The sequence below is a fragment of the Cupressus sempervirens genome, chromosome 11 (genome assembly GCF_028749045.1).
Source record: "Cupressus sempervirens isolate cs-2001-9-10 chromosome 11, ASM2874904v1, whole genome shotgun sequence".
Lineage (NCBI taxonomy): Eukaryota > Viridiplantae > Streptophyta > Pinopsida > Cupressales > Cupressaceae > Cupressus > Cupressus sempervirens.
The window spans coordinates 113,856,630-113,881,625 of NC_143128.1; the positions used below are offsets into that span (position 1 = coordinate 113,856,630).

General features: G+C 34.2%; 1 protein-coding gene across 4 annotated transcripts in view; it reads right to left on the reverse strand.

Moving 5' to 3' along the window:
* LOC149528490 (uncharacterized) overlaps nt 1–24,996 on the reverse strand; it is a 244,672-nt gene that overhangs the window by 112,195 nt on the left and 107,481 nt on the right. For all 4 annotated transcript variants that reach the window (XR_016358971.1, XR_016358970.1, XM_089810825.1 and 1 more), the window contains exons 3-7: nt 4,323–4,507; nt 4,121–4,201; nt 3,961–4,002; nt 3,309–3,395; nt 3,091–3,217 (exon numbers count right to left, since the gene is read on the reverse strand). Coding sequence is in view for 2 of the 4 variants with exons in the window: in XM_089810825.1 (XP_089666951.1) it covers nt 3,091–3,217; nt 3,309–3,395; nt 3,961–4,002; nt 4,121–4,201; nt 4,323–4,507 (522 nt within the window). In the remaining 2 variants the exon portion in view is untranslated. The remainder of the gene's footprint in view (nt 1–3,090; nt 3,218–3,308; nt 3,396–3,960; nt 4,003–4,120; nt 4,202–4,322; nt 4,508–24,996) is intronic.

Consider the following 24,996-nt stretch of genomic DNA (forward strand, 5'->3'; position numbering starts at 1 on the left):
ACCTCTTTCTGCATTTTCCCATCTCTGTCTAATTATTTGATCTGCTGTTACCAGATGAGAACTCATAAATTCCCCTTTTAAAAAGACTTTGTTTTCCTCCATTGTAGCTGTACATCCTTCTACTGAATACATCTGTTTTTCGGAGCTCCTTGTAAACACAATTTTAGTAGCATGTTTTATATTTACAATGAGCACTCCTTGATTTTTAGCATTGCTCGAAGTATTTCTGTTGATTACTTTTCATGCTTTCCGGCAGTAAGTTATGCATCTGTGAATTGTAATGTCAATCATAATTATCTGTTGTAGCCCTTTTGTGCACCTTGTAGCACATCATTTATGAGGTTCGAGCACGGGCTCGTGACACTCATGGATTATCTCTCCGGGATGTGCATCTAAACATTTAGAGTACTGTTTTTGAGATTACTATGCTTGTGCTTGGTTACAATGAAAGGTTCATATCAGAGAACAATATGTCCCTTTAACATCATACTTTCTGATTTTTTACATTAAAGCATTCAGAATTTATTCTACTGTTTTTACACGTATTTAGAATAGGAATTATATAGCATGCGTGGGTACCAAGTTGGTGATAACCAGTCATTGCTTAGATCGTTTAAGATCTAACCCCATTGCTTTTCATGCAGGACAAGGACGAACATCACAGAGCTATCAGGCTGAGAGCTGGACCAGGAGCGGCAACAAAGATCGAATAACCAGTCAAAGGCTGAAAGGCAATGACTGGTTACCTCTGACTCTACTCTCCTATGCTGTATTTTTCTTATTTTCAATATGTGTAGAAGTAGTAGTCAGACTCACGGCTTGTGTGAGATTTCCATTTCGAGCATTTTCATATTCATTCATTTTATGTAATTATCAGTTGTATTTCAAAAATGAAAATACAAGGACATTATATTCTTTTGGTATATGACGAATAACATTCGTGCACTTTTGATTACTTGCTCTTATACAAATTTTTTTACAAGTGTGCAAAACTTTTAGTAACAATTATACCCAACCAGAAAATTTAACCTTCAAAGAGAAATAATCGCTTTAGTTGATTTGCTTCATATAAAACTTTTAATTAAAGAATCCAATTATCCCCATTCCTAACAACATTATAAATTTCAGAGACAACATTATTTATTCTTATTATACAGCAGATTTTGACTTCTATGATCTTTGCATTGTTGCAACAGTAGTTTTCGTAAAACATTGGATATCCATGTCTCATTTCTATTTTCTGGATTTGATTGTGTATACAAATTTTGAATCAATAATTCAGGTTACACTTTGTGAACCATCATTAGGATCAAATAGAAAGCTGAAGAAAATGTACAATGATGGGAAGCCTATCAAGACTCTCTTAAAAGAAAAGAGATGGGTAGAAAATGAGAGAAAGCAAGGGATAAGTGAAAGGAGATAGATATCACAAGAAAGGATAAAACACTAAAAAGTAGCTAAGCAAGAAAATAGAAAGAAAATTACAACTAAATAAAAGAGACTAAAAAGAAGAAAAACATGTTTATGTGTGTATATGAATGTGTGAATATACACACACACACACATAGATATGTACATACATGTGTATATTGATACATACATACATACATAAATGTACATAGATATATATATATATATATATATATATATATATATATAATATATTAATGTAATATAATTTTAAAAAATCAATAATTGGAAATGAAATATCTAGATATTTATATATTGTTAAATAAAAATTTAGTATTTTTATAAGAGGGATAGATAAATATATTCATACTACAGAATATAAGTATAATAAAAAATGTGAAGTATATATATAAAAGAAATTGGAAAGACATAAAAATCATATGAAAAAGAGAAATACGTGTATGTGCACATCTAGATACATATATATATAATTAAATTCAATCATAAATATTAATAATATAATAAATCAATAATTTAAAAAGGAATACATAGGTATTTATATATTCTTAAATAAGAATTTGTAAATAATAAGATAAAATAGAAATAAGAGGAAAAAATAAAATGGAAGACAAAAAAAATAGAATACAAAGAAAAAGAATGTGCAAGAGTAACGTATAATGTGGAGAAAGAAAAAGGTGAAAGGGAAAATGTGCCCCTTGAGCCTACATTGGAAAATGCTTCTATAGTCGCATTAGTGTCTGGTTCAAGATGGGTTTTAATGTACAAGAAAAACATATTTTGATCACAAAGACCTGAGAAAAATATAATAGAAACTTTTTGAGGAATGGCCCTATCACCAAGTTCATTGAGCAGGATGAGTCTCTTATTTTGATTAATGGCACGTGTTCTAATTCTTCAAGGAATCAAAAGAAAATATGAAAAGGAGAAAGGATAAGGGTCACTGTTGATTCTAGCATAGATGTTGCATGAATAAGAGGGTGTCCAAATGATGTTTCTCAACTGTGGCAGAAGCAGGTAGCTAAGATGGAGGAAGGTTGGCAAGTTCTGAAAGGAAAAATGGATAAGAAAATGAAAAAGCTAGGAGCTTTTTATATGGTCCTCCGCTCAGAATCCTAAAGGTGGAGGTACAAAGGAATATTAATTGTTTGACTCGTTAATGGATCTTTACACTAGGATGCTAGCCTTTTTGGGAGGTGGTCCATCTTTGTTTGTATCCCATCATTTTACATCTCCTTAGGCTTTCTATTTGATCCTAATGATGATTCACGGAGTGTGATCTGAAATCTCGATTTAAAAATTGTCTGCACAATTTAATTTACAAACAAGAAATAAGATTGTTATGGATTGTGTAAATATGCTTGCACTATATCCATGTCATTTTCTACTAAAAATCTTGACTAAGTGAATCCATTAATTTAGAGTGCAACTAGATGAAACCAATGGAAAGAGTGCAACTGTGTAAGACATGGTAGAACTTCATTTCCAGATAGTATGTAGCATATCTATATAGTATTTACCAATAAAATGTACTATTTTATTAACCAACAAACAACTTTAATGATTAATGAATACTACGAATTATGCTTATCAAAAAAAAACATCTTCCAGGAGTCCATTCTGTGTCAATCCCTAAAGTTAATAAACGTAGAGTTTTCATACATAATAGGAAAAACCCATTGCAACCAGTTTGGCGAGCTCCTTTGATCAATAATGTTGCCATGCATTTGTCCTTTTCTGTACATTGAGGACTCGTCAAATTCACCGTACCCAGCAGTATTCCTGCCAGCTGCAGAGGTCATGTCATCTAATCAATATGAATTCCTGCTCATCAGAGTAGTGACAAAGAATGATTTGATACAAGAACTCCTCATAAATACCAGAAGTCGACTAAGGCCATGCCCAGCCAAAGTAGTTGGTGAAGACAAAACAAAATTTTCGGCTACAAATGTACAGCATGAAGCGATCTGTTAGAATAAGGTAATGTTACTTGCAATCTTTAACTGGAAAACAATTCTGCACCCCATCAATGGTATGAGAGAAACAAAATTAAAGCACATCTTGAACTTGCCTTTCCTTGGTTTGTAAATGTACACTTTTGTAGCAGCATTACACATGACTGAACAGATAGGTTTATTTTTCATTATTATTTTGACTTCTACATGTACGTACTATATGCAACAATAAAAGAAAACAGAAAAGGCCTTTTTTAAGCTTTAGATAAAATATGGAAATGTTATCCATTAAAGTATTTCTCACCGAATAATAATAAAATTTCGCAAATAAACATTTTCAAGATAGTTTTTGTACCTATTCAATGTTAAGAATGTACCCAGCGATAGATACAATATGTCTATCAGAGACATGTAACTGTCCAGATTTATAAATCATAATATGCATGCATGCTCATTTTCATTAAGAATTTTCATGTTTTTTTCAGCTGACTAACAATTTTGTATATTTCTTTTTAGCTAACTTTATTCAAAAGTTCCATTTAATATAAAAATTAGCAGTAATGTTAGAATATAGAACCTGCTCGCAGTTGACAACTTCAACATTACCATCCTCATACATCTGCATAGTTATAATTACCGTCTCACTTGTTAATGACATCACATCACAAACAAGCCAACTCTTAAGGGAAGATTCTCATTTGTCAACTGACTTATAGGTAATGCAACTGGCAGATTACCTCCTGAGTGATTGACACTGTCTGAGTGTTGACTAGCACCATTTTTAGGCTTCCAAACTGATTATAGTAAGAAAGATTGATCTGAAGAAGCATGATTTTATCAGTTTAATCATTCTAAGGTAATTGCACTGTGAAATAAAGATATTATTGTAATGTTTTCTAAAAGATTCAATAGACTTCTCATATTATTCAAGAGCAATACCTCATCAATAAATATCAAAGATTGTTGTTCGAGGCAACATGACTCAAATAGCCATTTAACCTCTGGAAACAATGGTAAGTCACCTCGTTTCATGTTGATGATTGGAACCAGGCACACCTGATTGCACTTAGTCGTTGCTTTTAAATAATAAGCATGTGTGATCACTGAAACAATGGATCCCAGATCTGTAAACAAGAAAGCACATTTTACTTACTGGAAATGTAAGTTGGAATATTATATCATAATTACTTATACATAATATTCTTTCCTCTGTGGCAATTAATATTTTATAACATGTTCCATTTGTCACTCAGACTGTTAATATATTTGGAGAAGATGATACAGCTGGGAAACTTTGGCCTCATTTTGTATATATGTATTTGGTTGAAGGAATGAGATGATCATAAATCTTATTCAGCAAAAAGAATAGTTTATTTAATATGCAATTGAAATACTGGAAAACATTGTAATATCAACAGCCCAAATACCAAATTAAATACAACAATGGATTCACAAGACAAAAATTAACAATACTTTATTCGTCAAGTCAAATAAATCATTACTGAATAAATATTTGTTTTGTTGCTGTAATAAAATGAATGTGCAATTTACTTGCGTATGCATCAATAGAGTGACGTACAACATCAAGCAAGAGCCTACAACACAATGGTAAATTGTGAGCCTCTTATCTGGGATGTCTTGGGTTCAAGTCTTCTCAAGCTTAATAAATAATAATAATAATTAATCACAACATATAATAAATAATCTTGACTTCGGCCTCTTATCAATCAAAAAAAAAAATTGTCGTACGACATCCTCTATGAGTCTCTATATATCAATTTGATAGTATTTTGTCAAACAAATATTCAATATTTGAAAATAAACTCATAAAACATATCCCTAGGTACAAAGTACAGATTATGGGCTTTGTGCAACTATTTCTCTGGTAGGATAAATAAGGAAACAAATATCAGTTTCAAAAAACATAGATTATCCATTTATTTGAACAAGTTTGGATATACAAACCTTGTAATGTTCACATCACGGTAATATTTGATAATATCATGCCAAAGATTGGGTTAAAAGTATAGGACAGATTTTCTGCTTAGCACAAGGTGGCATCATAGTTAAACCTTTTAGCAGTAATCTATGGGTGGAGTAAATTAAATCACAAAAAAAAAATTGATCACTGAAGTCTCTAGCAATTTATTGAGCTATTGACACGCCAATACTGTTGGAATCCATCAAAAAGGCAGATGGTCTTTCTCAGTGACAAGTAGTTGCTTACCATTCTAGCAATTGGGCACCCTTTGGTCTTGCACGCAAGTAAGAAGGTACAGGGAAAGGAGTTTATGGTGACTTATCATCACCATAGTGTCAATGTCACTATGATGTAATATGACGTTTCTAGTTATGTTGGTCTATGTGGGGGTGAGCAAGGCCAGGGCAAAAAAGAAATGCAAAATGCTCTTTCAACATTCTTTCCTAGGGGAGAATGATGTTGTGTTTGATAATACTGATGATAGTTTCATCACTTGTCTTCCTCGTGATTATTTCGTGTCACTCAACAAAGGAGATGAGGTCCATAAATTCCCTATTGTACACACATTGGAGCCCACAAATATGGAAGGAAATTGGGCAAAAAAGAGTGTAGTATAACCTTTCAGTTACGGTTGGCAATAATTCTTCCTAGGCCTAAGAATAGTTGGGTCAAGAAGTTCATGATTGAAGAAGGGATGCTAGATGCGGATAGTGATGGGGTGGTGAGGACCAGGAAAATGTGCCTAAGGAGGAGCATGTTACAAGCTAGGGTTCTTGTTGGACCAAAAGATCGGCATGTCAATGCCCGTTACAAACACTACACTTATAGAATCCACAAGAAGCGATTAAGCCATGTTTTGACTCTTGCGAGGAATGTTGGTCCAATGAAAACAATCCCCTTCCCAACATCATTCGCTGCAGCCTATGTGGATTCGAATCTATGACTTGTTAAGTTTGTAGTTACAGTCAATTTGATATGATCATGAGTTTCATTATTGATGGTAAATCATCATTAGATAAATATTCTTTTATATAGATATATTATTATATATATAATATATAATATATATATTACATATATTATATTATATATTTATAAATAAATAAATATATATATATATATATATATAATAATGCATATTTTATACATATGGTTATTTATATTATTAATACGCTAACTAATGATGTTTAAACCTTGGAGATGTGTCTCCTCCTCTCATACTTATATGAGATCCAACTCTACATTTGAAACATATCGATAACAATGGCAATATAATTATATTTGCAGACACGATCCATGTTACTTAACATGGTATCAGAGCCAATTGCGAATGTAAGAATAGATATAAAAAGGAAAGCCGATGAATGGCATTTGGATGGGCTGAAAGGCATCGGTTCAAATTGACTTTAAGCAATAAGAAAGTCTAAGAATATTTACAATGCAGATAACATTATTAAACCACATCATAAAAAAATCATCCAGTGTAGATACAGTCAAGCAGCGTCTCGATAAGAAGGGGTTTGGAAATATAAAACAAAGGTTGAATTCATGTTCACACTGAGACTCACAGAGAGCATGATTTACTATATTAGGTGGACTTGTTTGTGTGACAAGGAGACCAGAAATTGCAAGTTTGAAGGTCTAGTGTACAACTAAACTAGGATGGAGATTGCCACTTTGAAAGCCCGAGTCTTCGGAGTTTCATGATAAAACAATGCTTGAATGCTAAGCAATCTATTTGGAATGGGCAGAAGCATTTTTCAAGCCCCAAAAGATTCAACTAAAGTATGCAAACCAAAGACCAACCTCAACACGTGTTGAAAGCAACGTAAATAAGTTTGAGCAGATGAAACATAATAAAAGACCCCTGAAAGATATTACTTGACACACCAAAGGGGAATGATAAACTATTGTATCCTATGCCACATATGATGGATGAGACCCACCATTGGTGAATGATGTCATAAGAATCGAATGAGAATGTAGGAGAACAAAGAAAAGGAATATACATTAAAGCATTAACAAGAAGACAAAGGAAGAATCTTACGTGGAGGAGGGACCTACTATCAATGAAGATTTGACATTTGCAAGTAATAAAACAATCACATAGTAGAGAGGAAAAGAAGAACGTACAAACTAATTCCTTGTCAGCATCTGATATAAAAGAGACGATAGTCACCAATTGGGAAGGATCCAATGTGATTCTGATGCGAAGTTGAAGCTTCCATTAATTAGCACACTAACCGATGTTTTTGATGGATGTAGGCATATAGTTATAAGTGTAATACCCCAAAATTGGCTCATTGTCATGATCACCTATTCTGGTCTATTTCAATCAATCCTAAGTCCTATGTCACTAGGCAACTCTCATTCTGCTACTCGCTACTTGACTTAATTGTCAAATGCAAAAAAACCTAAATCTGCATTCATCATACTCTTTATTTAATTCCCAAAGTATTGACTCATATTAAACCTATTGATTAAGGTTTAATTTAATTTGAAGTATTTATACTTTAATTAAATTAAATTATCAGCTAAGGCTAATGTACCAAGGGATTATATTTATTTAATTTAATAAGTATGCCCACTTTAATTAATTGAATTAGATTATTCAATTAAATGAAAAAGGCATTTATGAGATCATTTCTCACTTTATTAAATTAAATAATATCTTCAAAATCTTCTCTTCAGTTCTGAAATGGAAACTCTAAGTGAACTATCTCTTGAATTGGAATCTTTCTACTTAACTTGCTCTCACACTTCTAAAGAGTTTAGTTAACTACTTATCACTCAGATAAAAAACAGTTAACTTCACCTACACAAGGAAGTTTCCATATTAACTGAATCTTCTATCTAATCCTAACCGTTCATTTCTTGATCCTTGCATCATGCTTTCTGATTTTCTTTGAATTGAACGTGCCGCTTGCACATTCATTCAAAGAGGGGTAAAATGTAATACCCCAAAATTGGCTCATTGCCATGATCACCAATTCTGGTCTATTTCAATCAATCCTAAGTCTTATGTCACTAGGAAACTCTCATTCTGCTACTCGCTACTTGACTTAATTGTCAAATGCAAAAAAACCTAAATCTGCATTCATCATACTCTTTATTTAATTCCCAAAGTATTGACTCATATTAGTCGTATTAAACCTATTGATTAAGGTTTAATTTAATTTGAAGTATTTATACTTTAATTAAATTAAATTATCACCTAAGGCTAATGTACCAAGGGATTAAATTTATTTAATTTAATAACTATGTCCACTTTAATTAATTGAATTAGATTATTCAATTAAATGAAAAAGGCATTTATGAGATCATATCTCACTTTATTAAATTAAATAATATCTTCAAAATCTTCTCTTCAGTTCTGAAATGGAAACTCTGAGTGAACTATCTCTCGAATTGGAATCAATCTGGTCAACTTGCTCCCACACTAATGAAGAGTTCAATTAACTACTTATCACACTCAAATCAGAAACAATTAACTTCACCTGTACAAGGAAGTTTCCATCTTAACTAAATCTTCTATCTAATCCTAATCGTTCATCAAGGTTGATCCTGACCATTGATCTATTCTAAGAATTCTATTTAAGAGACTCATAATTTCTCATTACAGAGGTTGAATTTTTATGCTATTGAATTGTTGTCGGATTGCATACCCACTTTCATAGCTTTTTATGTGCTTTTGCTTAAAATCTTAGTATCATTTAGATTAAACAATGCATAAATGTAGCTTAATTTCTTTTGTTACTTCTTAGATTAATACTTGCAGAACATATAGATTAATTTGCATAATCATATAATTGCATTCAAACACTTTATTCTAGAATGGTCTAATTACCTGTACCTCAAATCTGAGAGCATAAGCAGGTAAAATCCACCTAGATAGAAGGCAACAGGTCGTCTTGCAGGACTCCTCTTGGGTGAACAATCTCATGCTCATTCCAGGATGAATCCGCATACAAGGACCATGTTGAAGTGTGTGTGTGAACTTTGAGGACACATTCCGCATATACAATAAGGAAATAGAGGCATTGGGTCCCAACCCAAATTAAGACCATCGTTAATACAAGAATGTGGTATAGAACGTGGATGAGGTTCTTAAGGAAGTAGAGGCATCAAGTACAAACCTGATATTGGGTAAGTAATAAAGTAAGATTTATTGGTGATGCTCATTCTATGGTCCTCCATATGCATAATAAAATATTATGTGAGACATTACAATTACAAGTATTTGGTGGTAATAAATTTTATATATATATATATAGATGAATGCACTTGTAGAACATTGTGATTTCTTAAAAAAAGATCAGTTATATAAATAATATTTATTTAAGAAATAATTAATATTTTATGGGATCAATATAATATCTTAGAAGAAGAGTGAAAAAAATTTAGTGTTATATGTAAATTACCACATTAGCAATGACAAGGACAATTAAGGATGTTGATATCCAAATAAGTATTCTTAAAAGAGATTCATTGTAAGAATATACAAAGATTAAGAATATTTATATTTTGACTTCTATACATCACGAAGAATTTTTGTTATGGCATAAGTTAAAATACTAACATTCTTATTTGTATTTCTATATCTACTATAAGAATTATTTGCCTTGATCTTTTCCTCTGAGAATGTTATTAAGGAAGAGGGAGATTGAGATTAAGAGGGAGCTAGACATCTGACATTTCATCAGTTGAAACCTTGAAAGAGAGGGAGCGGGTAGAGGATATGGTTTCGTCAAACTTCAATGATCTTGATCATATTGATTCAAAGGATCTTGATCATATTGATTCAAAGGGAGTAAACTATGTTGTGATGGAATCTTCAGTGATCGATAAATTGTAGCAGTCAAGAGGACTGTAATTCATGCAGCTACGTGATTTTAATGGCACAATCATACCTAATCAAGATATTGGCATATGTGGACGAGTTTATGTTCGCTTATACTATTAAGCTAAAATGAATGTTTGGGCCTTCAATGGACAAAATGAGCAAGTTGGAACTTAGAAAGGAGTTGTCATATTTGATACAAAATTGTTCAACAATATAAGAATGAGTGGAAATTTTACATTGTGGGGGAAATAATAGTCAATGTTTCATTCTTACTTGAACCTTACTTAGAGGGGAGATGTTTCATTCTCAAATAATTTAAAAAGACAATTTATGAATCTTCATGTGCAGATAAGTATTCTTAGTTGGTACTTTACACATGCTACCTGTTGGGTGGATATTTTGCAACCGACAGTTTTGGGTAAAACCCAGTCACAAAATAAGATAACCAGCCACAGCGTGTGATACAAAGTCTCTCCTACATTAAAGGGAAGACTCCCCCTTCTCACCGTTCCTTGGATCAACTCAAGGTAAGCAAGAAGTCGAGAGATTTATAAAATGGGTGTTACCAATATCCTTTCTTCTTATCTTTCAAGAAAGAATCCACTTAATCATGGAGCGAATAATGGGCAGGGTGAATCTCTAACTACATTTCTATCAAGAGCTGGAAACACTGATATCGATAAACCTTCACTAACTCAAAGGCTAGCTGAAAATGTATCAATTTGGCTTTAGGTCCAGTCGTACTTCTATATGGAAAAGCTTTACAAATAGGGCACAAAGACTCCTAAAAGTAAGAATAACTTAACTATTTTGCGAATTAAGAAAAAAGTATAAGCTATAGGCAAAACTTCTTGCTATACATTTCCATAACCACTCCCAATCAAAGCTTCGGCTCCAATTGCTTCTTAAATCACTATGCTCTTTTATTGAACATTGTTGCCCCACTTTTTGTTTTCTAACCAATTGGCAAAAGTGAGTATTGTTTGGTAGGAAAAGTGATTGCAGTCCTCGATCGTATTTGAGTCTAGGTCTAAATCCCTAAGGTTGGGTGATCTCTATCGGATTTTCCCTTTTTGCCTTCCCCTTCCCTCTTGCCGAGTAAACATTTATTTTAACATGTACTTGTCGAGTAGGTTAGTACCTACTTCGATACTGATCGAGTTTACTCATTTGATGACCAATCATGCCTCATATTCGCTCACAGCGTACCACTCTTTAACAAATAGGCATTGGTAGAAAAATGAAATACATCTTCTCCTCGGCGGGTTTCATACTCATGAAAGTGATTTCCCATTACAACCACTTGAAGACATGCATGTATTGGAAAAATGCAAAGGCGAAGGGTTCTAAGCTTAATAATCATTTGAATCTAAGTTAAGATTTCTAAGCATTGTTTGGATTTGCTGATACTCAAATATTTAAGCCTCAACAGAAAATCTAAAGTTGTCTTCTCCTTGGTAGGTTTTCAACACATGAAGACAATTTTCTGCAAGACGGCTTGAGGTGAAAAAAAAGATGTTTAATGACTCTCAAACAGATCTTCACACCTTAAACAAGCATTCCAAGCTTCTAGAAGTGTTTTTGTTGAAGATTTGAATTGGAAAGAAGCAACAGCAGAAAAATGGAAAATGTCTTCTCCTCGGCAGGCTTTCAACCCATGAAGACAATTTTCTGATTTCTGAAGAAAATCAAGTTAATGATTAAATCCAATCCCCGTATTGGATGTGGAGCATGTCATGATGATATTGGAATGGATCGAACCATTAAAAATAAAGAAACATCGCAAAGATCTCATCTAGCAAATTTTCCTTAACAGGGTACCCTAATGGTAACTTTCTAAAACTTAAAGAAAAACGAGAAAGTAAGTAATGGAGATGTAGAAAGTTACTATTGAGTTCAACGAAACAATGAAAAGTCCTCCAGATGTCTGTTGAACTCTCGCATTTACTATCCAACGGGTATCGCCTTAAATTCATTCGCGTGGCACAAATTCTAAAGATCAACAGATGAATTGAGGCTCTTATATATAGATAGATAAACAATTGAATAAGTTACCGCATTTTCTTTGATGTTTCTTTCTATCCACACATAACTTTTGGAAAACCTGTGACTGTTACTTTCTATGTCTCATTCACTTTCTCAATTCAAAATCTTGTTCATGAACTCATGGCAACCAAGTTCGAAGGTTTTGACGGATTAACTGGAATCAAGTCCGCATTGCAGAACTTCACAAATACTTCTCTTCACTTCTTTGACATGGTGGACTTCCAGAAAAGGTTGAGAGCTAAACAAATTCATCCCATCACCCAGAAGCTCTAAGGATGCAGTTTAGTTGAGGCAGCTAGTTTCCTGGTCGTAGTCCAAGACCCTAAGTTGATTTATGAATGCATCATCACTATAATCTAGAGACCAAACAAATTGTGCTACCTAATGATATAGTGCTAATCTTAATAGATAGGCAAATAGTGGTGAATTGCCTTCGGGTGCCAAAGCGGGAGGAGTTCTTCAATTTAGACATTGGTGGAGCCGTCTCAAAGTTTTCAGCTAAAAAGATGATCTGGAGGAAAGAAATCATGAGGACATGGTTCCAAAAACCATGGAGTGATAAGAGTAAAGTTCCCAAAACCTTGTTTGGGACAAACCTCAAGCCAGAAATCATTGATATTTCGGTCCTCTTACATAGGTTGAAAGGTGAGGTAGAGGCTTTGAATTTCGCCGAGCAGTATTTCTTTTTAGTTCAAGTAATTTGCTCTGATACCCAATACATTGACCGGGCTCAAGAGGTAAGCGAAATTCTGTCCAATGCTCTCCGGGCAGCTAAGTTCTATAATACATTCTACATGTCTTCCTTCTTGATTTACATGTTGGCCTCATTGCAATTATGGCCTAGCCTCCCAAGATTAGAAACTTTCCCTAATGATGTTCAATCTTATGAATTCTATCCATGTCTACAGTCACAGAATAATTATTTAAATTATGTTAAGGTGAATGATGCATTTACTATGAGGATTTGTAAGGAGCTACAGGGATGTCCACAAAGGATATTCAGCCCAGAAGCAATGGCTGCCATTAGTCAATTTGGATGTTTCTTCACTCAGTTCTCATCATTTTCGTATTTGCGCCTTGCAGCATTTGATGGATTCCCCTTAAAGCTACCAAGGTATCCAAGTGACATGATTCTATTGATCAAGATCATAAGGCAAGCCCTACAAGTGAATATACTGAGCGGGAGCCTGAAGAAGAAAGGATACGAATTTCCCATGAAAGTCGGAGCCTTCGGCTGTGACACTAGGTCTGATGCTAAAAACATGATGAAGGTGTTCGAGAAGAAATATAAGCTAGACATGTATGAAGTCCTGAGGCTCATGTTCGACCCAAATGGGTAATGCCAAAGATGTTCTGCAGATAGGGAGCGTGATAAAGCACATCACTACCATTGAAGACTATTGGGCCGATTGCAAAGACAAGTTTGAGAGCCATGATCGAGCCTTTGCCAGACTGAAAGTCGGTCAGGTGAAAATGTATAAGGTTAACATTGATGTTGAAGGAGTTGAAGACAACGGTCAGAACATGTATAGCAACACTTACTTGACTAAGCTAAGGAGTACTGTAATAAGTTCGGAACCTTAGGAAGAAACGATGGAAGACCTAGATATGATGATGGCCAAACTCTACAAGAGAACTGGAAAATGGGTTGAATGGACCACAGCACAGCGAAGCAAGAGCAAAGGCGTAGCTACTCAAGCATCTTCAAGTGTAGTTGCAACCTCCTCTTCCCAAAGTGGTGCCTCAGGCACAGTCTTGCCTATCACTCAAGGGCTTGCTCAACTGGCCAGTGGAGGTGACCAACCTCCTAACAAGAATATCCCCCTTGATAAAACTTGTCAGGATGGTTTAGTAACAGTAATCAAAACTAAAACAGAGGCTGAGAAGAAGATGGAGGAATTGAAAGACAGCAGAATCAAAATAGCTCTTACCCAATAGTAGTCTGATCCAATCTGTGAATGCTGCACTACTCCTACCAAGTAGTCCCCAAGTACAAGTGGTGGACGTTGGAGATGGTGGAAGCAACGAAAGCGAGTCTACTAAATCCGATGAAGCCACAAAGAAGATTACAAAAATAGAGAAAGGTCCCGAAGCTTCAAAACTCATTTCCCAAGTCCCAAAGAACCCTTTCTCTTCAGCAATGAAGACATTGACCCCAGTCAAAAGAAAGATATTTAGTGTAGACACGCTCGGGACTACATCCAAGGTGATTGGCACAGAATCATGGTTGGAAGACACCTTGGACAGAAAGAGGAAGAGGAAAGAAGAGGGAGTCCCCAACAAAGAAAAATTATCTCTAAGTAAAGTTAAGAAGCAGAAGACCCTGTCAATTCTTGGATAAGATCCTGATACAGGGCATCTAACTATGGAGATCGCTAAGCACACTAAGGAAGGGAGGATTGAAGACATGTCTGGAAAGGATTTCGCTTTTCATTCTATATATCTTGGACAAGTTAGACTTGAAACTAAGGTGGGCTTGTTGAAGTCAACAAATGATTTGATAGAAGGACAACTTAGAAGCCTTAAGCTAGCTAAAGTTAGAATGAAGGTGGAGATTCATGAACTTAATTGCTTCATCAAGCAATTAGTCACCCCACTAGCAAGCATCTCAGGAATGTCAACCACTGGTGATCCTATAGCCACTGATATTTAGGATATCATCTCCCAATTATAGGAAGACAAGCACTTCGGACAAATTGGTAGAGAGTGGAGCAGAAAACTCAAGTCCAAGGGACTTGCAATCATAGAGCAAATCGGCAATGCAGTACTGAGGCTCAAAACAGAGAAAGATGACATCTCAACTAACCGAGCTACCCTGACAGCAGAGAAAGCCAAGAGCAAGGATTGCATTTCCTTATTAATAATGATCATCCACATGAAGGCTAAGGAAGCTGTGGAGGCAAAGATTTTGCCTAAGGGAGATGAGCCTTAATTCGAATGGCTACAGAGCATGTAATTCAAATCTGAAATGATCCTACTAGCAGAAGAAGATTTAAAGGAAACGGAGGTCAAAGTTAAGAAAGATCAGGACAGAGACTATGAGTTACTAAGAGGCCTACATACGAATTCCCAAGCTAGTGGACAAGGGAAAGGGATAGTTGGAGTTTCTATCATGCAAAAGAATTTCTCCAGTTATTTGGATAGTACAGAGAAATCTTCCAACTACCAGAGCTTCAAAAACTTGGCGGATGTATATGTGGCTATGGAGGAAATACAAGAGTGGTTGAATGTCAGCAAAGATCTAGCCAGAGAGCATTCCAAATGGCTCTTAAGATACACTAGCATTCATGTTCATTAACATGAGGAGTTGATCCCAATCATTGTTGCCGCTAAAGCCTATAGGGCAAAGTCCGAAAAATGAAAGAAGCCAAAATGATTCTTATTCCGCCTTTTCATATTTTGATGTAATGATTGTAACTGACAATTGGCTCCTTGCCATTTGTCAATTTTGAGAAGATGAACCGATTTGAGTCTCATTTTGTAACAGTCATCTCGAAATCCTATATGTATCTAATTGAAAGATTAATAGTGGGTCGGCTAATTTTTGGCGTGAGATACTTCATATTGCAGAGACAAGTTGAATGTATTTTATGTCAATTATTCACTATTGCATTGTTTTGTAATAGCTTGGGATATCTCTTTCCATTAAATTGAGTTGAGGAATGAACAAAGCTTTGTTCCCCTATTCCATGTAGTAAGTTGTAGATAATAATAGTATTATTGAAAGTTTAAAGAGGTTATGTTTTGTGTTCTTCTTCAAGTTAGTCTCTTCCTTATTAGAGTTAGAAGCTTTCAACTAAGTAGTTAATTCATAAATAGAATTCATCAGCATTTCATCATTTTCTGTGAGTTCATAAGATGTGTGAGGTCATAGACTCGATTAGTTTTAAGACCCAAATCTTCGCCTAAGTTAGTTCTTGTCTAGGCCAAACTTGGTTTACCTCTCCTGTTCTCTGGTCAAGAACAAACCCTATTTAAATTTAGGAACAAACAAGATTCACTGCAAATCACAAAATCCAAGGGAGCTGTACCTAAGAATTTAGAGGGAAATCAATCACTTAGTTATGATTTCCCAACTATTGTAGTCAAATATTGTTCAAGAATATTGGGCATTCAAGAGTTAAACTGAAAGGAACAATTTGTTTAGCAACAAACACACAATAATAACATAAATCAAGACAATAGGCACAAATTATAGTCAAAGCTTCTAATTTGCTCTATCACAATTGGTTCTAGTCAAAGCTTTGAATCCAATTGCTTCTTTTATTCACTTTTCTCCCAAATTTGTACTACACAATCAAAATTATACTTGCACAAATGTGGCAGAGCTTTCTTTCATACAACAAAAGATGATTTTTACAATGAGGGGGCACTCCTTTATATAGGCATAGGAGTTGAGAAAAAGGTGGAGGAAAAAGTGGGAGCAATTCAACCAACTTTGACCTAGTCTAACTAAAAGAGATAATGTAGGGTTACAAGCAACTCGCATTACATCTTTTACATACACATGTAACTTGCATTACATGTAATTAGACATCTTCACGTAATACATCATTTTCAATTACAAACATCAAAGAAGAAGAAGAAAGACGGAAGCGAATTGAAACAATCCTAGGGATTGTTCTAAAAGGCCTTGTACTTGGCAATGCTATCCCGGATAATAACAGGTTTGGGAGTTCCTATATTTTGTGCCACTGCATTCACCTTGATAATCACGCTGCTATGTCTTTTGAATGTCAAATTGAAAATATAACATGATTTTTTAATTTATGTTGTTGCATCAAAAAGGTCCACTTTTGAGACACTAAAACTATTACATCCCAATTTATGCCCTATAAGTTTTAAACTGATTATAGCCATTGAACCCAATTTATTTCTTCATCTGAATTTGTAGCCGTTGCTTTACTATGTTAAGTTATAGTTGTTTCCTTCATGTTCATATGAAATTGAATTAGTTAATTATAGTTGTTCTATCGATCTAATTATCATATGAAATTGTGTTAGTTAATTCTAGCCGTTGTATTAATTTATTCATGATCATGTGAATTAGAGTTAGTTAATTCTAGCTTTTATATTAATTTATTCATGATCATGTGAATTAGAGTTAATTCTAGCCGTTGTACATATATGATGAATAAGTCAGTTTTTCCTAACGGTCACTTGATTTTATTTAACAAAATATAAATATTGAAATGATGTTTTTGGCGAGAATGTTGTTCTTAAATGTTTACAAGAAGAAGACCAAAGAGAAAGGGGAAGCATTACGAAACGAGGTCATCAAAAGGGGATGGTCATAAGGTCCAGTCATCAGAAGTGACAAATTTGACCTAAAAACTGCCCTAGCAAGGTTATTAGGACTTGACAATATATTTCTTGGTGGAACTGCATGAGCTATAAGTAAAAAAATATATATATATTTTTTAAAAAACAAGGTTCTTACCTTTAATAAATTTATCAAATAATAATATCATTTAATATTATTTTATTCTCTCAATTAAGATCATAGATAAATAATTATAGTGGCACCATTACATTAAAATCATTTTTCCAATAATGCCACCTTACAAGTACGTACCTATAAACTTAATCAAGATGATAAGATAATATAAATAATATAAATTATTTTAATAAAACTCATCTTCCTTTCTTTTAAATTTTTCCCTTCTTGTCTTTATTTCTTCTAGCCGATTGAATAAAGATTTCGGGCATAATCTTGTAACTGCTGGGTAGCTGTATGGTCAGCTCAACATTAATATATGCAACCTTGTCATGTATCAAGAACCATTGCTTTATCATTTACCTTCCATACATGAATAGTCCCTGCTTCCATTGAATAGAATACTGTACCTTAGTGCCGAAGTCTGATAACTTTACATTTATTTTTCATTGCTACCAATCACCGCTACATACAGAGCATAGAAGCGAGCTGAAGCCAAGCAGAAGCCTCTCTGATTACAGTGACAGTGTGTCACGTAAGAGACGTCTTTCTTTCTTTTTCATTTATTTTCCTCTCTTATTCTGAGTCGGCCATATGTATGTTCAATATAAAATTTGATGTTTCCATTAAGAAATGCAAGATTGTCGTTTTCCCTTATCCGAAAGAGAACATGAACTGTATGAGGGTCAAACATATCACATACTGATCACCTTTAAATTGTTAATGATACAAAACATTAGTTGAAGCCGACTGCAGACTTATTTCCAATTTTTAAAATATCTTCCAAGAATAAATCGACTGCCTTAGTATAGTTTTAGATAAAGAATTTCATCATTATAATAACCAATCAAGTATTTCTCTGCAAGTCTTCTTGAATGATTTCTTTTCTTGATAAAGAGGTTTTACAATATGGAATAATATTCCTATCTAAAACGAGTAACAAATTAGAGTACCAAGGAATTCACTAGGCTGAGAGCCAGAATAAGGCGAATAAGGTACGAGATATATCAGTAAAAGATAATTGTTCAGGCACCAAAGAGTCACCAGCCTAATGGCCTGATTATGATGAGGAGGTGTAGATGAACCTATTAAAAAGAAATACAAGAATGAAATCAGTAACCAATACATTCATACATAAAAAACTTATATATGTTAGCTCATGCAAGTTCCACTTCTAAAATAAGTTGTCAAGTTGAGTGGTGGAGATCAGGCTATAAACCAACATTTCAAAACCCTTGGCCAGGGTGGTAATAGGCAGACTTGCCACAACAAATTGATCGTATTGTTGTCCAAACGCTTCAGTTATTCCTTCAAATAACTGTTGGGACCTCAACCCACCTGATTACTCTGATGGCTAGATCAATGAACATCCCAAGCCCAACCTCAGGGTAAGGAGGGTTGTTCTATTAATTTAGAACCTATGGGGATAAGTAAAAAGGTTCACAGCTGGGAGGTTAAGCCTATGATAATGCTTCTACTCTCACCAAAGCCAGAGCTTGAACAATCTATTAAGGAAGCCTTATACAAATCTGAATGCTCTTATCAAATCTGTAAGTTTAATATTTCTTTTCAACTTATTAGTCATTTTCTTTAAAGATAAATGTTAAGATTAGAACATAGATATCTCCGTTGTTCTTTCATTTCAAATCAGTAGATATCATAGAATTAGACAAGAATTTATTTTTCTTCTGAACAAGTAATTTATCAGTTAATGTTATCAATGTAATTCTTGATAGATTAGTAATGCAATTTGGAATATATTTTCAGTTAAAACCGTTAATGAAAAAACCTTGCCATGTGAATATGAAATAGAATTGGTTAGTTTAATAATGGAATTTAGTTAGTATGAAATTGGCTGTTACAAAAACGGCCATATCTCTTGACTAACAACTTTGATTAAGCTCTAGGTTAGATCAAATCGAAGGTAAAACTGAAATCCATGACTTGAGAAAAACCAAAGGACTAAAAACTAACAAACGAACACTCAAAAGCAAAGAAAAGGATGATGAAGGCCTCAAAAATCAAGTAAAGGCTCGACAGAAAACAAAACGAAAAAGACTTGATGAAAGCCTTCAGTAACACAATTTGATATAAGAATTAAAGTTGATTGATCGATCAATGTTAAACAATTGAATATCAAATTCAAACTTAAAGATACGCAAAACTAGCTTGAAAATGTTTCATGTTGTAACCAACATTTTGTGGTGACAAAATGTAGGACAACACTACAAGATATTGTCCAGACTCAACCTAATGATAGTAACTCCAAAGACCTTGATGATCAAGATAGATAAAATAAGGCTCTCATCTTTGATGATTGAGATTATGAGATCCTTCTACATTAAGAGAGAGTATGACAGTTCATCAAAGGCAACGCAGGAGCTTAGAAGATTGATACTCAGAGGGAGTCTAGAAATACATGTAGGTGAAGCATGATGTTGATGGGCCTACTCCTACATATATCATGAGGAAGTGATGACTTATCACCAGAAAATCAGAAAATTGATATCAGATTCCGAGTGAGTTCAACAAGCATCCTTGGGTGAAGAGAGGTTCTAAGGAAGTAACTAGAGGACCTGACTTCCCAAGATCGATGTTCAGAGGGAGAAATTTTGAGATGTAATCCTTTGTAGATGATATCTTCTCTATGAGGAGAAGTTCTTAGAGAAATTCTTTATAATAGGCTCTCCTCTATGAGAAAGAAGTATGAGGTGAAAACCCTTTGTTCCACCCTCTAGTGGCAGCTATGGTGGGTCCACCCTTTGACTTGGTTCAAGGTGGATATCATGTGAGTTACTACATGATGTTGTTGTGATTATATCATGAAAGGTGACGATCTTTCATTGATGTTTATATTTAGAGCGGAGCTATTGAAAGGTGATGATCTTATCAATAGCTAGACCTGTTATCATAACAAACTACATTAAGTTGTTGTCCCAGTGTGCTAGAAGCTATGATAACGAACAAAAGGTAACTATTGTAAGGTGACAGTCTTATCAATAGTAGACCTATCTCCTAACACCAAAATGTGTTGGAGTGTTATCATGGTTCTTTGGGCCGGATTTGACCGAACACCTTGATAACCACTCATCACGATTCTTCAGGTCGGATTTTGTTGGACACCCTGAAATTAATTGTTATATTTCTTCGGGCCAGATCTTGCCAGACACCATAACATAAATTTATTATAGACCACACTTAAGACGGTGTTTAAACTTATACTAAAGTTATACAATTTGCTTCAATTCCCTCTTTGCTAAAGAAGTGTTGAGAAATTTAGCCCCATTGTGAATCAAAACCAATTCCATATGTAATATATGTTATTACATAGATGTGTGCGTTGATAGATTCATGTTGATATCCTTAAATATGTCATTCTAGGAATATCATACTGAGATGATATCTCTTCATATTCTCAAGAGCATAATATGTTTTATATCAATCCTGCCTAACTCTGAGGGAGTGTTAAATTTGTAGTTACAATCAGTTTAATATGATCATGAGTTTCATTATTGCTGGTAAATCATCATTAGATAAATATTCTTTTATATGCATATATTATTATATATATATATTATATAATATATCTTACATATATCATATTATATATAAATATCATAATATGGTTATTTATATTATTAATACACTAACTAATGATGTTTAAGAGATGTCTACTCCTCTCATATGAGATCCAAATCTGCATTTGGAACATATCGATAACAATGGCAATATAATTACATTTGCAAACATTATCCATGTTACTTAACATGACTAAGTTCTAGTATCACTTCTACAAGATAGGGTTGTCGTTGCACCAAAAGATCGACCTTTCAATGCCCAATACAACCACTAGACTTGTAGAATCTACATGAAACAATTAAGGCATGTTATGAATAGGGTGGTTTTTAGAGGTGAATATTCGTAATTTCGTGAATTTTAGAATTTTTTTGCTAGAAATTTGGCTAATAATTTAAGATTTAATGCAACCTAAATCACCATATTTTTATTAAATTTAGTTCTAAAATATTTTAAATCGCTCAATAATTTATTTTATTAAAAAATTTAAACTCAAAGATTTGCCTCAATATTCGATACATGATTAGATTTGATTCACCTAAATATTATTTATTATCGAAGAAATTAAAATTAATTCACCAATAATTATCATAATTATTAGTTACATTAGGGATATATTACCAATATTTAGTTTTCACTGTTGATTTAAAATATAATGTAATTATCCTCATAATTTCCATGAGATAAAACAAGTCAATTTTGATTTGTTATATTCCATGGCGATTAGCGAACTTCCTGTTATTATTGAGATTCGTCAATATTTTCTACTCAAAATTTATGATTACAAAATAATCACCAATGTAAATAATATTTAAAATTAAAAAATTGAGAAATTCGTCCATAAAAATAATTTGGTTTTTCAAAATAACGAAAGATTCGCCAATAATTTGTATCTTTTTTCTGGAGGGGGGTTCTTAAAGTTTACCCTGGTTACAAACCCTATAAGGGACACTGGCCCACTGTTAACAAAGCTAGATTGAGCTCTTCAAAATAGGGAAGAATGAATTATTGAGGTTGACAAAGATATGGAGAACATTGCGGCCGGCCAAGCCCATATCAACTGTGGTATGGAATATCCTATCATACAAAGATTTGTCACTGCACATCACATGCGGGAGGCAAAGGGATAGGACAAGAAGATGATGATGACAACGCTAGTAGTGTGCTAGGGCATAGGAATGTAGGGTAAAGTCTGTGAATTTTGTATTAGGAACACATTTTGAGAAGGAGCATCCTGGGTGTAAGGGTTATCTCAATGCAGAGTTGCTATTTCTAGAGGCTTATTAATTTTTTTAGGTTGGTCATTCGTGCTCAAATTGTTTTGATTTTTTCCCTAGAGGTTAATTTTAGAGATATATCAGCCTGCCAATATGGTTTTATTACAAGATCAAGTCTATTTGTGAAGTTACAGGAAATTTTCGGTACTGGCAGCAGTATAAAAGTCTTGAACTCAATTTTGAAGGCTTTAGAGGCCTTGAAAAGGGGTCAAACCTCGATTGACTAGAGCTTGTGCTAAAAAGACAGTGTAGAACACTTCACAACATTTTCGAAATGGGGCCATAATAGCCAATTGGAGCAACTAGCGATGAGTTTCAGTCTTTGGAAGTTGTGCTACTTAAATCAAAGAAAATGAAATTCCTTCAAATTTTCTTTTGAGTTTTGAAACTAATTGGGGCCTACTCTAATGTAATAAAATATGAATAATAAAATCTTATGGTTGATCGGTCTCAAAGTTTAAGGCACGTAGGGTTGTCTAGGAAAATTCTAGAAATGATATGGTAGCTTTGGCCTACTGAATATTGTAAGGAAATGCCCATATGGATTTGCATGTTCTATTTAAAAATATTGTAATTCCATTTTATTGGAGATAATAAGAAGCCCATCTTTTGTTCTTAAAATTGTTATTATTTTTCTATTCTATTGTGTATTTCTATTAATAAGTGGAGTACCCTCCATCAAGTGGTATTAAAGCAGGAGTTCGTGAGTATGTAGACAGATCGACGAACATGAGGCGGTTTGCACCAAGACTGTGGTTGTGAGTTTGAATGACAAGTGCAAAAATGCCTTTGCAAAGAAACCTTGGTAGAAGAGTTAGAGGAGTGATAGAAGAGGGTTTTAAAGCCTTCAAGAGACAAGTTGAGGTATTGGAAGAGAGATTTGTAGAGGAATGAATATTGCGGCAAGGGATGAAAGTGATGAGGAATTTGAAGAAGGGCACATAGAACGAGAAGCACTAGAAGTAAATCTAAAAGAGGTTAGGCTTTTGAGGGTCATTTCCAAGATTAGAAAGAGACCTAAGACCCCAATTCGGCTTTGTTGTCAGGAAGCCAACAAGGAGAAAGTTGCTAATTACCTTAATGCGTTGAGGCCAACTATTTAGGAGTTGAGTCTAGTTAGAATGGCCAATATTGAAGAGGCATGCCAATTTCCCTTAAGGGTGGATGAAAAATTGAACAAGAAATTTGAAAGCAAGCAAAGTGGAAGAGATCGTGATGGAAAATCTAGTAGACGGTCTTATGGAGGTTGACATGAAGATTAGAAAAAGAATGAAGCAAGCAGCAATCAGAATCAGAGAGAAAAATAATTCCAATTGACCTCAAGAGCAAAATAATAGGGATTAAAGAGGAAGAGGAATATGGCAAGGTCTAGGAAGAGAAGGTTTTCTTGGATCCTGTTTCCATTGTGGTCATAGGGCTTACAAGTGTCCCCAACATCAAGGCAGAACCAATATAAGGCCAGAAGACAATGCACGAGTTGCACGTGTAGATGAAGATGCGAAGTCATCACAATCTGACAATGTTAGCACAGATCATTTTGTTTCTAAGGAAATGGTTAACAAGTTGAAGTTAGAAAGAAAGAAGCATCTAAATCCTTACTAGATAATGAACAATGTCTGGTAAAGTTTAAGATTAGGAACTATCATGATAAGGTTCCATGTGATATGATGCCTATGGATGTCTGTCATTTGTTGTTGGGAAGGTCATGGCAATTTTATCGTGCAATATGTGATGGGTATGCAAATACCTATTCTTTGACAAAGTATGGAGTGTGACATAAGTTGAAGCCATTGAAGGAAATAGAAGAAAAGGTATGTAATAATAGCAAAATTTGTTTAGTTGTGGAAGAAAGTTTCTAGAAGGTACGAATCATGAGCATTGTGTTTTGCTTTGATTCCAAAATCTAGTAAAGGGGAGGTAGAAGATGTACTTGTAGAAGTTGCAGATTTATTGGATGAGTTTAAAGAATTGTGTCCAATAATGTACCTGATGGTTTGCTACCTGTGAGAAAGATCAGTCATCTGATGGATTTGACTCCAGAAGCCATTTGTCGAATAAGGAAGCTCACAGAATGACTCCAACAAGAAGTGAAGAATTGAACAAACAAGTACAAGAATTGCTGCAAAAGGGGTTGATTCAAGAAAGTTTGAATCCATGTGTTGTACCTATAGTACTAGCAACAAAGAAGAATGGAGAATGGAGGATGTGTTCAAGTTCTCGGCCAATCAACAAAATCACTATCATGTGCAAATTTCCCTTGTCAAGGATGGATGATATTATGGATTGTTTGAGTAAATTTGTATATTTTACAAAGATAGATCTAACAAGTGGACATCACCAAATCTGGACTAGGGAAGGAGATGAATGAAAGACAACCTTTAAGACAAAAGAAGGCTTGTGTGAGTGGTTGGGCATGCATTTGGGGCTAACTAGCACCGAGCACATTTATGTGA